Genomic DNA, 17,061 nt, shown 5'->3' with positions numbered 1-17,061 from the left:
GACAGACAGACTGGTATGCAAACACATGGACATGCAGACAGACAGATAAAACACTGAAGTGGACAGACAGAGAGACAGACAGACTGGTATGCAAACACATGGACAAGCAGACAGACAGATAAAACACTGAAGTGGACAGACAGAGAGACAGACAGACTGGTATGCAAACACATGGACAAGCAGACAGACAGATAAAACACTGAAGTGGACAGACAGAGAGACAGACAGACTGGTATGCAAACACATGGACAAGCAGACAGACAGATAAAACACTGAAGTGAACAGACAGAGAGACAGACAGACTGGTATGCAAACACATGGACATGCAGACAGACAGATAAAACACTGAAGTGGACAGACAGAGAGACAGACAGATTGGTATGCAAACACATGGACAAGCAGACAGACAGATAAAACACTGAAGTGGACAGACAGAGAGACAGACAGACTGGTATGCAAACACATGGACAAGCAGACAGACAGATAAAACACTGAAGTGGACAGACAGAGAGACAGACAGACTGGTATGCAAACACATGGACAAGCAGACAGACAGATAAAACACTGAAGTGGACAGACAGAGAGACAGACAGACTGGTATGCAAACACATGGACAAGCAGACAGACAGATAAAACACTGAAGTGAACAGACAGAGAGACAGACAGACTGGTATGCAAACACATGGACATGCAGACAGACAGATAAAACACTGAAGTGGACAGACAGAGAGACAGACAGATTGGTATGCAAACACATGGACAAGCAGACAGACAGATAAAACACTGAAGTGGACAGACAGAGAGACAGACAGACTGGTATGCAAACACATGGACATGCAGACAGACAGATAAAACACTGAAGTGGACAGACAGAGAGACAGACAGACTGGTATGCAAACACATGGACAAGCAGACAGACAGACAAAAACACTGAAGTGGACAGACAGAGAGACAGACAGACTGGTATGCAAACACATGGACAAGCAGACAGACAGACAAAAACACTCAAGTGGTAAGACAGAGAGACAGACTAATAGACAGACAGACAGACAGACAGATAAAAACACTGAAGTGGACAGACAAAGAGACAGACTGATAAGCAAACACATGGACAGACAGACAGACAAAAACACTCAAGTGGTAAAACAGAGAGATAGACAGATAGACAAACAGACAGACATATAAAAACCCTCAAGTGGACAGACAAAGAGAAAGCCTGGTAAGCAAACACATAGACAGGCAGACAGACAGATACAACACTGAAGTGGACCGACATAGAGACAGATTGATAAGCAAACACATGGACAAGCAGACAGACAGACAGACAGACAGACAGACAGACAGACAGACAGACAGACAGACAGACAGACAGGTAAGCAAACACATAAACAGGCAGACAGACAGATAAGCAAACACATAGACAGACAGACAGACAGACAGACAGAAAAACAGACAGACATACTGATAGCAAACCTATGGACAGGCAAGACAGACAGACTGATAAGCAAACACATGGACAGGTAAGGCGCTCAGACAGACAGATAAGCAAACACATAAACAGGCAGACAGACAGATAGTCAAACACTTAGAACAGCAGAGAGACAGATAGACTGACTGTTAAACAAAAACTTAGACAGACATACAGAAATACAGACAGACAGCTTGATAAGCAAACATTTAGTTAGGCAGACAGACAGACAAACTGGTAAGCAAACACATAGACATGCAGACAGACAGATAAAACACTGAAGTGGACAGACAGAGAGACAGACTGGTATGCAAACACATGGACAAGCAGACAGACAAACAAACAGACAGATAGGCAAACACATAGACAGGCAGACAGAAAAATAGACAGACATACTGGTAAGCAAACACATGAACAGGCAGACAGACAAACAGACAGATAGGCAAACACATAGACAGGCAAACAGAAAAATAGACAGACATACTAATAAGCAACCCTATGGACAGGCAGACAGACAGACTGGTAAGCAAACACATGGACAGGCAAGACAGGCAGACAGACAGATAAGCAAACACTTAGAACATCAGAGAGACAGATAGACTAACTGCTAAACAAAAATTTAGGCAGACAGAAAGACAGACAGACATACAGACTGGTAAGCAAACACATGGGCATGCAGACAGACAGATAAAACACTGAAGTGGACAGACAGAGAGACAGACAGACTCGTATGCAAACACATGGACATGCAGACAGACAGATAAAACACTGAAGTGGACAGACAGAGAGACAGACAGACTGGTATGCAAACACATGGACAAGCAGACAGACAGACAAAAACACTCAAGTGGTAAGACAGAGAGACAGACTAATAGACAGACAGACAGACAGACAGATAAAAATACTCAAGTGGACAGACAAAGAGACAGATTGATAAGCAAACACATGGACAAACAGACAGACAGACAGACAAAAACACTCAAGTGGTAAAACATAGAGACAGACTTATAGACAGACAGACAGACAGACATATATAAACACTCAAGTGGACAGACAAAGAGAAAGCCTGGTAAGCAAACACATAGACAGGCAGACAGACAGATACAACACTGAAGTGGACCGACATAGAGACAGATTGATAAGCAAACACATGGACAAGCAGACAGACAGACAGACAAAAACACTCAAGTGGTAAAACAGAGAGACAGACTAATAGACAGACAGACAAACAGATACAACACTGAAGTGGACAGACAAAGGGACAGATTGATAAGCAAACACATGGACAAGCAGACAGACAGACAGACAGACAAAAACACTCAAGTGGTAAAACAGAGAGACAGACGAATCGACAGACAGACAGACAGATACAACACTGAAGTGGACAGACAAAGGGACAGACTGATAAGCAAACACATGGACAAACAGACAGACAGACAGACAGACAGACAAAAACACTCAAGTGGTAAAACAGAGAGACAGACTTATAGACAGACAGACAGACATATAAAAACACTCAAGTGGACAGACAAAGAGAAAGCCTGGTAAGCAAACACATAGACAGGCAGACAGACAGATACAACACTGAAGTGGACAGACATAGAGACAGACTGATCAGCAAACACATGGACAAGCAGACAGACAGACAGACAGACAGATAGACAAAAACACTTAAGTGGTAAGACAGAGAGACAGACAGAGAGACATAGAGACAGACTAATAATCAAACACATAGACATGCAGACGGATAGACAGACAGACAAATAGAAAGACATACAAACAGACAGACTGATGCGCAACACACACTGGTAAGCAAAGACATAGGCAGACAGACAGATTGGCTGCTAAGCAAACACTCAGGAGGTCATACAGACAAACAGATAAGCAAACAGACAGATAGGCAGAGAAAGAGAGAGAGAGTCAGTCAAGTGAATAGATTGACATTATAGGTAGTCTAACCTTTGAACTCTGGACTCATTGTTGATTGGCTGATTTCAGTTTTCGGTTCGGCCGTTGCGTCCTCACGCGGAATCTCACGATAATACACGCGATATCCTACAAGAATCCCATTCACGGTTCCCTCCTGAGGCGGCTGCAGACAAATACACATCGCATTTCAATCAGTTAGTGAGTAGCAAACCAGCATCTAATTACTCCATTTAACACAGAGCATGAAATATTCACCTGACTTTTCAGTGTATGACCCGTGATGATACCAAATGAAAGAGTCTCTGTTGTCTGCTGCCGGCTAATTAGCAGCTAGAGACAGTGACAGAAAGTAATTACGCCACAATGCACACCAGCCCAGAAGATAGCGCGGATCAACAGAGGACAAGCTGCCTGAGACTGCAGGTCAGCGAAGACCTAACCTGGCTGTGTTACTCATTCTCCTTTTCTATTACGGACGTGTCTGTTTAGTATGTGATCAGTGTTATAGGCAAAGTTAATTAAGATGGGTCAAAACAGAGCGGCTTTGTAAACGTATCCTTATGTGTGTGAAAGGATAGAGGAGGAACGTGAAATGATTACCAACTAATTAAAGGGTAAAGTGTGAGGCCGGGAACCTGCTTGCCAAACGTAATTAACATTGAGAGGGCACCTAAATACATCGCACACAAGTTAAATTAAACTTCTGAACCTTTGACAAAAGGAGAAAAAGTTTTTTGTGACACTTACACTAAAGTTATACACTATAGTCCATTGGTTCTCAAACTTTTTGGCGTCCCCTTACAATGCAGTGCTGTTGGTTAGTAGCCTTATTTTTCAGAGGTTTAATTGCACAGAATTTCTGATTAATTACTGTTTTTTTAAATGTTTCGAAAAAATTTGATTGTGTGTAGGCAATAAAATAATCATGTTACTAAAAGCATGTTGTGTAACTGTAATCATGTTTGTGCATAGAAAAGCTATTCTGTTGCGCTTTCGATAATATCTTGTTGGAAAATTTGAAGGTGGCATTGCTTCTATTTTTGGGATGAAGCAATCGCATAATGCATTGCGACAGTATGAGCCGAATGATAAATGAGGAATAGTTTATTATTAATTTAATTAATTTATAAAATTATTCTTAATAACTATTTGTCACACGCTTGAAAACTATTTCTTTGATGTTAACTCATTTACCGCCATTGACGAGTTATCTTGTCAATTATGAGTTAATATTTAACTAATAAATATGCCTTTCTGGACGAATTTCAAAGTGAAAGTGTAATAGCGCTTTTATCCACTAGATGGCGCCAAACCATATTTATCAAAAACTGAAGTTAAAAAGATTTAATGATTTATTTTAACTGTCTTTATGTTTGATAGTCATTCTGAGTCTGATCTCTAACATAAATTCCTTTACAAAAACGCATTTTTTTAAGCTTTTTGCTCAAAATGTTGTATTTTTAAAGAGAAATATCCATATTTCAGTGGTTAAATTAAGTAGAAAAAGTAAATATATAATGAAACGTTTTTTCCCCATTTTGTTTGTTTGTTTGTTTGTTTATTGTTTGTTTGAAAGCAGAGGGTGTGTTCTTTAATTTGATATAATTTGTATGTTTATATATTTATAGAAGATAGTTTTTCCTGCAAGGAATTTTGTGAAACTTTTGTTAAAATCACAAAAATGCAGGTGGGCAACTTTTCTCAAAAAGGCTGGCGGTGAATGAGTTAATATAAAGTAATATATGAAGAGATTAGTTCCAAAACGCATTAAACCAATGTTGACTAATTTTGGTAAAAACGTGTTTTCTATACCAAGAAAGTGACAAAATGAAAACCACTATTTTCTGTTACGAACTTTCACATAGCATCTTTAGGTTATAAAATTTTCTTTGATTTTCAACGATTTCAGATAATTTTTTTCGCAAAATGCCATATGTTTTTTTTCAAAATGCTATAAATCTATTGAATCAATATATAAATGTGCATTCATCTTTGCCATGTTATATTCACTTAGTTGAACAGTGGTATAGACGGTTTCAGCAGTAACAACATAAACACCCAGCTTTCGTGGTCATCACGTAACTTCCGGTAAACTCTGTGAAGAATAAATAACAACAAAGTCCTTTTAAAGTAGTTTATTTATATAACAAGCAAAATAAACAACACGTAGATTACATAGTAACGCAAAACATTTGTTATTTTCGATGAGGTATTTGTTTAACTCTTTCCCCACCATTGACGAGTTATCTCGTCAATCTGCAATACCGCTATTATCCACCAGGTTCCGCAACTTATAAATCCCGTAAGTATTGCCCTAGGGCAAACAGCTGTATGTCCGTGTATGTTTTAAAGATCGCTCTGCATCTGATCTCTATCAAAAGTCCTTCACAAAAATGGAATTATCTCAGCTTTTTGCTCAAAATTTTGTGTTTTTTATGAAACCTACACATATTTGAGAGGTGATAAAAACAGAACATATGAAGGTAGGATGAAACGGATTTTTTGTTTTAAAGCAGAGGGTCTGTTCTTTTAATTCATATATTGTATGTTTATATATTTAAAAAAGGAGAATTTTCTGGAAGGCATTAAACTTTTGTGAAAATCATGAAAAATGCTGGCGGTGAAAGAGTTAAGAGTTCCATTTCAGCAACTAGTCAGACCATTAAACAAACAGAAACCGGAAGTAAAGTTCGGACAAGAGCGCCCAATGAAACGGTCTATACACAGATTAAAAAAATAAACATTAATGGCATTAATCAAAACCCTTACTTTGTCATATTAAGAACACTGTCATTGCTGCTGTCGTCCTTGGGTCCTGCTCGATTTTCATGGACTTGGAGTAAAATAATGTAAAGTTTTTCATAAGATCCCCTGGGGTCAGTGTGTTAGCATGACAAAAGTTTGATGCTGTCGTGTAAGAACAAGCAACAGCCGGCATTTTTCCTTAGACCAAGTTCCTCTCGCGTAAATTATTCTATTATGATGGCTTACGTTTCTTCCCCGCCACAGAAAACCACCACAGGTTTATCAATGCAATTAAAGTATTATTTTGTTTTTGTTTGTTTGTTGATCACGACGTACAAAATAGATGAGAAAAACTAGAATTCTGTGTGTATTCAACATGCCGCCATTATTGTTTATAATGCGTTTAAATGGTGCACTGTGATTTGTTGAGTGGATTTATTGCATTCTGCAGAGAATGAGGACTGGCGTTTATTGCGTTTTGGGGAAAAAGGGAGATTGGATGACAGAATAACACGGCGGATGTTGGATTTTGTAAAGAATACAATACTGATTTTGACGGTACCAATAAAAAAAAAAGGCTTTTATCGCGTTTTGGAACCAAACTCTTCATATGTACAGTTAACAAAATCATCAAAATATTTGTTTTAGCATTTTTTCCCACACTTTTTATGACATCGAATTGACGATTTTTGATAAGGAAACATTACTGGAGGATTCTTAGTAATGTCAGCTTGAGCTAATTAATATTCATGAGCTCAACCTTTAGCAAACAGTAACTTTAAGTCTTTCAATTGAGTCTCTTAAAAGCTTCATGTGAGGAGGACTTTCGTGGGATGCGTTAACACAGTTACTATACAACCAGTTATTATGTTCCATTTTGCCTTAAAGGGCCCGTGTTATGCAAAATCCACTTTTACATGGTGTTTGGACATAAATGTATGTTGGCGGTGTGTGAATACAACAACCTAACTCAAAAAAAATCAACCCTCTTCTTTTTTAAAAAATCCCCATTAAACCAGAGCAGTCTCATTAGAGATGCTGTTTTGACTCTTTTGTTAATGTGATGTCACACAAAAAAAGCCCTGCCCTACTGCCAGTGACTGACTGATTAATTTTACCCAAATGCATTTCTAACTGTGTTTGTTAGCATGTTGTAACGCTAATGCAGCTAAAGATACTATTGTCTTCAGATATCATAAATCATATAATATTGGAATCAGATATCTTTTTAACCAAAAGCGCTCCCTGTCTGTTGGTAAGGGACAGTTTGCATTTAAAGGTACTGACATTAAAACAGTGCTTTTTGCTTCCACCCAAATAGGTGCATTTTGGACATGCTATAACAAATTATCTGTGGTGTATTTTGAGCTAAATGTTCACAGACACATTCTAGGCACACTTGAAACTTATTTTAAATCTTGTAAAAATTGGCATAATATGTGCCCCTTAAAATGTAGCCACATACAGTACTGTGCAAAAGTATTAGATTTGTTGCTTTTGCAATGGTGACTATATATAATTATTACTTAGTCTCTTTATTAGAATACAGCCAGAAAATATAGAAAATGTGTATGTAATATTAAAAACAGAAAAAATATTAACGCAAAATTTTTAGATATTTAGTGTGAGCTCCCCTTACACTTGAGCAATAGTAGGAACCTGCAGGCTCTCTTAATCATAAATTAAATGAAACCATAATTTCTAATTATAATCTAATGACTGCCGGATCTTCTCAAAAGAGTTCAAAATGTGCTTAGTGCCAAGAGAGGTCACACTAAATCAGGGGTCTCCAACCTTTTTGTGAGCAAGGGCTAACATAATGGATGGGCAACTTTTTTGATACAGTCTACTCAAAACTTTTTTCTTGTTGATTTTATTTTATTTTACTTGTTGATATGTTTTATAATTGTTTAGAAAGTTAACATATTCAAAAGAAGCTAAGCTAATATAAAAATATGTAATAAATAAACTTGAGTCTAATAATAGAATGTGCTTTGGCGGGCACCTCACAGACTCTGTGTGGGCAACCAGGTGCCCGCGGGCACCATGTTGGAGACCACTGCACCAAATACTGACTTTTTGCATTTTGGGCTGTATAAATGTTTGTATCTTAATAAAGAGAGTGAAAAATAAATATGGATGGTCAATACAACAACAAAGCTGGTGGTGGCTGTATGAATTTCTTACTTGGTATTGGAATAGACATTCAATCACATCTAGAGTAATGTCTTACCTGCCACTGGACGATCACAGATGTTGTGGTGGACGGTTTGACCTGCAAAATTGTAGGAGCTTCACTCGGCACTAAACGTGTAGAAAAAAACGCAAACGATTAATCTCTAAACGTGAATGCGTGACTCACATCCATCCATTCTCAACAAATATTCAGATCCAAAAACAGAAAATGGAGTCTAACATTACCATCTTGCAGTGTGGTTACTGGCTCGGTTTCTTTGCTGAAGGCGCTTTCACCCACATCATTTGTGGCCATCATTCTAAATTTGTAAGAGGTGTACGGCTTCAACCTACAGAGAGAGAAGATGGGTTTCAACACACAAGCTGGATTGTTCACACAAACCACATGAGGTGCATTTTAGGTCTTCCTTTGTGAAGAACATCAAAAGGAGGAGCTGCTGCTGGTAACCTATAATAGAAAATGCATCCATAAATACGGTTAAATGACCTCATCTCAAATCCTAAGTACGAATCACAATCTGGAAAGCAGACCTGTTTACTCCACCAACAATGCCTTGCAGGCAACAAGCTTGTCCAGAGAGGCACCATATCTCTGAAATAAGTGTGGAAATCTGAACATATGTAGTGTTAAGTCACTAGGCATCTAAGGTATGAAAGCAAACTGCGCGTTGTCATTGGCTGCGTCCGAAACCGCGTACTGTATAGTTGGTACTGAATGAGATGAAATACCTACTTACCGTTAAAACAGTAGGTACTGTATAGTATGAATCCTGGTACAGTAGTATGAATGAGATTCGGACGTACTACATCCGCCATGTTGCTACATCACGAGAAAAAAATACGTTGTCAACACGTCATGTCATTTCAGCGCGAAAACAGCCGCATGCGTCTTCTTCTTCGTTGGATAACTCCTCTCCCGGGGCATCATGGGATAGTGAAGCGTCCATCGTATGCACACTGCTAAATCTAACCGGAAGTAGTAGGTCATCCGGGTACTTTTCACATACTGTTTTTTGAAAACTATGTATTCGGACATACTACTCGCCTCGCCTACTGCTTTTCACGTACTATATAGTATGAAATAGGCGGTTTCGGACGCAGCAATTGACATATTCTAGCGTGAAGTTAAAATAGACATATTTCATGCTAGATGCTTGATTGTACTTCACTGTGATATCAAAAGATCCAACTTATATTAATATAGAGAAACAGCAAACATTAAATGCACTATCGACAAAATTAGTTATTCACGGTTGTTAATCTAATTGTAATGATTTTGTTTTAATTATATTACTAATTGCATTCTGATGTTAAATTGTTGTCATTTTAGTTTTTCCATTACAGCGATAAGCTCTCTACACAGACCTGATCTTTAAGTTAACTAACATTAAAAGGTAATGAAGTAAACATCCAAGAAACTGACAAAACTGGCTTAACTCATTCCCAGGGTATATGCAGAAATCATAAAGATGAATGTACTACCTTTTTTACCACCTCCACAATATACCAACACGACATCAAGAAGCAGCCCGTTTTGGGGGTGTGTGGGAGGGGTAAGCAAAGCACCACTTACTATAAGGTATAAGTGTCACAACCATCATACATATTAGGTAGACTAATGTTTAATTGTGATCATTAAGTATTGTCGTTGTCAATAATGTTTTTTTTTTGTAGTGTCGAGTTGATTTTCAATTGCCCTTGAGTTAACCATAGCTCTTAGCCCAGGGGTGCAAACTCATCAGGTGTAAAAAAGGTGACAAAGACACAAGCTTTCATACATACTATATCACCGTTTATATATCAATTATAATTTTTATTTTATTTATTTATTAATTTATTAATTGTAAATCTTATTATTTTTAGCATTTTAATTTTTAAATCAAACTTGAAACTGTTAACATTAGTTAACGCACCTCAAACTAACATCAATTACTGTAATGACATAAACAATTAAATAAATGTTTATATACAATATATTGTAATTTTTTTTGTTCATAATGTATTTACTTATGTGAACAAATACAATCTTTTTGTAAACCTTGCAACCAAATTTGTGTTACATTTCGAATGAGAAAATACTACGAGTTAAGTGTGTGCGCTCAGCACCGACTGCTTAAACTGCTATCAACTTCGACTCACTCAGGTCCTGTTAGCACCGCATATATTTTTAAACTATGCTAAATGAAGTTTAAACATGGAGACACAAATATTAACCCCCCCCCCAAAAAAAATACTACCAAGTCAAATTGCGTTTGTTACCTTTTACTACCTTTCAAGCGCCTTAAAGGCGCTCTTAGCGAATATGACTAACGTCACTTCTTGTTGACGTTTGAAGTGTTTTCAAACAAAACGGAGCGTAGCTAACTCCTCCCCTCCCCCTCCCTTCTGTGCTTTCTGAACAAGTCATGAACACGCCTAACCCCCACTCCCCAAATCCTTCTTGTCGTTTATTGGCTGGAACACTTTGTTATGTTTCAGGGTGGTAGGTTTGACCACTTTGTTTTTGTTTCAGTTTGTAAAGCCTGGGCTGTCTACAGAGGCCGCGGTTTTTACAGTGTGTTTAGGGGACAGGCAGCTAGCAGATAGTGAGGAGATGTTTACTGTATGAAACAAAAAATGTTTTATGGCCAAAAACATGTGAATTCGCTTACAGCACCTTTAATTTTGGTAGATTTTTTTACTACCTTTTACTACATTGCGGACACCCTGATTCCCCACCAGCAATTTTTTGACAATAATTTTCACAAATGCCTTTCAGGAAAATTTTCTTTTAAAATTATATAAACATAAAAATATATCAAATGAAAGAACAGGCCCTCTACAAACAAACAAACAAAACGAGAAAAAACTTTTCATCCTATCGATATTTTTTCTCTGCTTATAAACTCTTAAATATAGGTATTTTTATCTTTAAAAAATATTTTTTTAGCAAAAAGCGAAAAATTAGTAAATAAAGTTTTGGCTTCAGTTTTTTTTATTAGGTAAGTGCGCCATCTAGTGGATAATTGCAGATTAACATAAAAATCAAAGGGCAACCTTCCGATCTCTATGATGAAGCCAATATGAAAGTGATTTAAACTGCAATTCATCGACTAGCCGCTAGAGGCTGGCTACTAAAGGGAGTCAATTCCCATAGACCCCCATGTTAAAATGGCCAACTTTACAGTAGAAAATCATTTGTTTACAGCCTGGTACAAAAAGTGTTTTTGGTCTGTAAAGCTAAGTTTGCCCTTCATGACAATTGTGAGGGGGTGAATTTTTTTGTAACTCCTTCGTTTAAATTATATTAAGCTTTAAAGTTCTGCATAATTAAGGGCGTGGCCACTTGAATGATGGTTGAACAGCCACTGCGGTCACTAGAATCGAGCTAGGGGGGCGTGGTTTCAGCAACCAGACACCTCAGCTTCACCCACGTCCCGCCTCTTTACCCATTTTCGGATATCCACGAGTGATGCGCAATGACACGCGGCCAAGATGGCAACGGCAGGCAACGCCTACTTTAAGCTTCCAAACCGATCTTCACAAACCTATGGGTGACATTACGAACAATACGTCCATCTTTTTTTACAGTCTATGATAAAAATTCATCAGGAACTCAGTTTTTTATGCAAATGTTTCTTCTTAATTGACGAGATAACTCGTCAATGGTGGGGAAATAGTTAATCTTAAAACACGTTTATACAACAACAATGTAGTAAAAAACGAAAGGTTTCTGCTTTGCGTTTTTGAAAATTTTCCCGTACACGCAACAACACCAGTGACTAGCAGTACCAGAGCAACATCTTATTTATTTTAACTTAAGCTTTGCAACTTCAGGTGACACGAGCGACAGTAACCCTTGGTGAACGGATGGGGCGTGTCCAGGAATGCGACAAAGTTGAGAAAAGTACTTTATGCAAATGATGAGCGACTTTCAGTAGTTATTATTAGAAACACCTCCTAACCACCGCATTTAAAGAAATAGCGACAAAGTTGCTGGTAATGTGTACGCAGCATTTGAGTTTACACAAAAACTATCTTGCACTTTAAAACTTGTTTTCGAAAGTTTGCATTTTCAGGATCCTGTTGTGGTGTAAACAAACTATTAAAAAATGACTTAATAATTTTGTAGTATTTTCATAAATTATTTATCTGCGTACTTGTGGACTTCGAGTCACGAGGTACAGCACGAGGGTGGGACTATTGGGGACTCGCTACAGTTGATCATTCTTGTGTTTTGTTAGCAACATCCAACTTCGATCCAATCAGTTCCCGATGGACAAAAATCAAGTCCCACCCTAAATTTTTCCAATTTTTATTTCAGAATCAATATAATTTCCAATATACCTTATGTTGGGGAAATAAAGACAATCACAATTTTGGTTTCATGCCAACTATAATCATCTACGTGACTTTCTAGCAAATCCTCAACTCTGGATGCTTCTGATTGAGCTCATAATTAATTTATCATTAGTCATCATGGATTTGTTTTTGTTTTTCAGACTTTGAAGGGACACGGGAGAGAGGCACTGCAGGGTGTTATGGGTAGAGTTTATCAAAGTGGGCCATCAGTGCTGTGTGTGTCTGTGTGCGTGAATGTTTGTGAGTCAGCAATTAGGGTTTTGAGAAACAGGTCTGTAGGGGTGCTTGTGTCATTGTGGCTGTTTACTTGTGTGTGTGTTTATAATTAGGCGTTGAAGACAAGGACTGATAGTGGCATTTCTGTTTTAATAGCTGCAGGCACTTCCTCCTCTGAGAATCAAGATGGTTTGAATGCAAACATCCTCTTGGTTGAGAACGTCCGCTTCGTACAGGAATAAAAGTGTGAGAAGGAAAAACAGACGAACAGAAGAGAGTGATACATGTGAAACATGTATGTTGTTATGTAGTTTTCAGTTTTTAAATATATTTTATTAGTATTGATTTTACAAACTTAAAGTATTATTCTATTGCATATGTGCCGAGAGCATTCGTTAACATCATTATCTCATTTTTGACAGAAATGGCTTTTAGAGGCTTTTGCATCAGTGCTCCTCATATATACGGCGTTCGAAATCATCTCTGTGGGGTGAAGATGCCTTATATTAAATGTCAAGAAAATATGATTAAAATGACAGGCATGTTGGAGGTGGATAATCAAGGGGTTCTGAATTCAGGAACGGTTCCACTAGACAACAAGTTGAGAGGAATGGTGTTTGGTGGTAAGCATCTTCTCAAGTGCTTTAGCTCAATAAATCTTGTGCGTTAATGCATGTGGACGTTTGGAGACGTGAGCGAGGAAGACAGCGCGAATCAGGCAGATGACGGTAAGAAGAACAGGCAGGTGAAGGAACATGCGGCGTGCTGAAGGATGGAGGGCAGAAAACAGGTTAGCGAGCGGGCGGAGCTGAATGGATGTTTGATTAGATATGAGGCCACCTGATGGTCAGACTGATTATGATTGCAGTCTGCCTCTAACACACTCGCTCTCACTCTTCTCTCTCTCTCTCTTTATTCTTCTATGTGATGTCTTATCTGTCTCACACTGGATGTCTGTAGTATAAAATGTCTTACAGGTTTATTTTTCAAGAGATTTCAGCTTTAGTTCATTCAGTTCTATTGTGAGATGCTCGTTTTAATATCTACGCACACAGTCCTAAGTTCTTCAAAAACAGTACTATGGTATTACCATGGTAAAGTCGATTTATACAATTGTACACTGACTCATTATTATATTTATATCCTGGTATATACTGTACACCAGTGATTCTCAAACTGATGGTGCCAGGGGAGCAAAACAATTATAAATTCTGTGTAATAAAACTTCAAAAAGTAAGGTTACTAACCAACAGCACTACATTGTATAATTTAATATGTTTTGTTTAAGGTGGACATCTCACGAATATCTGACTTTTCCATGTTTAAGTGCTATAATTGGGTCCCTAGTGCTTCTATGAACCTAGAAAATGTGAAAAAGAACAACACAGTAACTTTGTTTTGGTAAAACTTGATCTTAAAACTTAAAACCACAGCACTGACATTTAGTGCAGAGAGAGAGAGAGAGAGAAAACTGTTGACGTCCAATAAGGTCCACTATATGGAGAAAATCCTGGAATGTTTTTCTAAAAAAACTTTATTTCTTCTCAACTAAACAAAGAAAGACATAAACATTTTGGATGACATGAGGGTAAGCTAATTTTCAGTATTCCTAGTATTAGTCTATTTTCTTAAAAAAATCCAGATAATTTACTCACCACCATGTCATCCAAAATGTTGATGTCTTTCATTGTTCAGTCGAGAAGAAATTATATTGTTTGTGGAAAACATTCCAGGATTTTTCTCATTTTAATGGACTTTAATGGACCCCAACACTTTGCAGTTTCAAAGTACTCTAAATGATCCCAAATGACGCATAAGGGTCTTATCTAGCAAAACGATAGAAAAATCAAAAATATGCACTTTTAAACCACAACCTCTCGTCCTCCTCCGGTCCCGTGACGCGCCAGCGCGACCTCACGTAATACGTCATCACGTCAAGAGGTCACGGATGACGTATGCGAAACTACGCCCCAGTGTTTACAAGTGTGGAGAAAGAGGACCGTTCCGACGTTGTTGTATGTGGAATGATACTAATTAATGTCTTTGTGTCAGTTTATTGTTTAAAATGGTCCACAAATGTGCGTTTCATATATGTAACACGTGACCTTTCCACGACATTACGCAATTACATGAGGTCGCACTGCCTCGTCACAGGACCGGAGGAAGACGAAAAGTTGTGGTTTAAAAGTGCATATTTTTTATTTTTCTTGCCAAAAATGACAATCATTTCGCTAGATAAGACCCTTATGCCTCGTTTGGGATCGTTTAGATTCCTTTAAAACTGCAATTTTAAACTGCATTAAAACTGTTAAGTGTTGGTGTCCATTAAAGTCCATTAAAATGAGAAAAATCATGGAATGTCTTCCTCAAAAAACATAATTTCTTCTGGACTGAACAAAGAAAGACACCAAGACCCTGGATGACATGGTGGTGAGTAAATTATCTGGATTTTTTTAAAGAAAACTAACTAAACCTTTAAGTTTAGAATGTTTGATGTCATAAATTTTATTTGGGGGGCCATAAAGGGATGAACCAGGGGGGCCTCTGAAATGTAAAGGTTTAAAGCTGGGGTTCTCAAACTTTTTTGTAAGCCAAACCCCCTTAACCTAAATTATTTACTTAAAGTACACCTTGAGATTTAAAATAAATATTTGAATTATTTTAAAGAACATTTGCATGTTTAACCTAAGAAACAGTTTTTATCAGTAGTATTTTAAGCAATTATTATAACTATTGTCACGCAATTATTGTTATATGTTACCTCTTATTGGACCTTCCTCTGGTCATTTTCTTTAATGGGTACATTAAACGTATCTGTCCGAGTTTCTGATATATTTTTGTATTGTGTATTGGTACATAACATGCAGATTAAACAAATAAAAAATATATTTTTTAGTGTTTTTTTCCAGATTTTTATTTTTTAATTATTTATTTACATTTTATAAATTAATTTGAATTGATTCATTTGTCTCATCAACTCACAAACCTCCTGAAATTCCCCAGCGAACCCAAACCCCGGTTTTGAAAACATGCTCTAAAGCAGTGATTCCCAACCTTTTTCACTTCAAGGCCCCCTAGTTGCCCACAACAATATTTAATAAAATTAACTAGAGCTTGGAATGACTAGACAGATGTGTATTCGCTACTAAAATGGCCCAAAAAATAAACATCTTGAATATTGCTTGTTTTTAGCTTATTTTAATGCTTGTTTTGTCCATTTTTTTATAATTTTAAGTCATCTATAGGCCCCCTTGGAAATCTGCTGAGGCCCCCCTGTGAGCCCCGGCCCCCTGATTGGGAAACACTGCCTTAAAGTATAATCAGATCATTTTAACTTACTATTTTAAATTCTAACTAGTCATGAGTTGCGACAAAGTGCGTCAAAATTGTAAATAGTAAAAAAATTTTTAACAGTGTACATGGTACCTCAAGGTATTTTCAGTGTACTACAACAGTACATGGCCAAAAATAAACAAATAAATAAATAACAATAAAGCATGGTATTACCATAGTACTTTTTAATTTGGTTTACTGTGCAACACAAGAGTTCATTGTTAAACCATATCTTCAGTTATTCGCATGTCAGACTACTAAGATCCAAACGTACCATGACTGTACTCTGTATATTTAAATGCATGCAGCCTGTTGGTGCTAAACAACATTATGCTATAAATAGTGAAAGCTCATGTTTGTGTGTGCATCAGTCATTGCCTCACAGGCAGTTATGACTAATCAGGGAGAGATATGTGTGCGTGTCTTACCTATCCACGTCCCAGGAGGTGTTGTTATGACCGATGGAGGACGTGTGGATCTTCCATTCTCCATCTGGCAGCTCCGACGTCTGCAGGGTGTAGTAGCGCACAGGGGACGACCCGTCCCCGCCCGCCGTCCACTGTAGTCGAAGCTTACGAGACTCCACCCCTTTCTGTGGCACCGTCAGCCGGCGAGGCGGCTGTGGACGCTCTGTGGGAAATTCATAACGAGGTATCACATATGCACGTGTCTTGGGGCTAAACGGGCACGGATTGGGCTCCAAAGGGCCACATGGTGATTTGGTAATGCGCTGTATGGTTGGCGTTTCACAAACAGATCATTCACAATCTGGGGTAAAAATACAGTTTCAGATAGTGACTAGTCTTTAGCTACTGTATCAAGATCTATAGCTT

General features: G+C 37.8%; 1 protein-coding gene across 3 annotated transcripts in view; it reads right to left on the bottom strand.

Annotated features, from left to right (window-relative positions):
* sdk1b (sidekick cell adhesion molecule 1b) overlaps positions 1-17,061 on the bottom strand; it is a 373,118-nt gene that overhangs the window by 33,900 nt on the left and 322,157 nt on the right. For all 3 annotated transcript variants that reach the window (XM_073866164.1, XM_073866162.1, XM_073866163.1), the window contains 4 exons: positions 16,657-16,858; positions 8,564-8,667; positions 8,376-8,446; positions 3,428-3,560 (listed from right to left, as the gene is read on the bottom strand). In XM_073866164.1, the coding sequence (XP_073722265.1) occupies positions 3,428-3,560; positions 8,376-8,446; positions 8,564-8,667; positions 16,657-16,858 (510 nt within the window). The remainder of the gene's footprint in view (positions 1-3,427; positions 3,561-8,375; positions 8,447-8,563; positions 8,668-16,656; positions 16,859-17,061) is intronic.

This window comes from Misgurnus anguillicaudatus, chromosome 3 (genome assembly GCF_027580225.2).
Source record: "Misgurnus anguillicaudatus chromosome 3, ASM2758022v2, whole genome shotgun sequence".
Taxonomy (NCBI): domain Eukaryota; kingdom Metazoa; phylum Chordata; class Actinopteri; order Cypriniformes; family Cobitidae; genus Misgurnus; species Misgurnus anguillicaudatus.
This window is presented reverse-complemented; position numbering and strand designations above follow the sequence as displayed.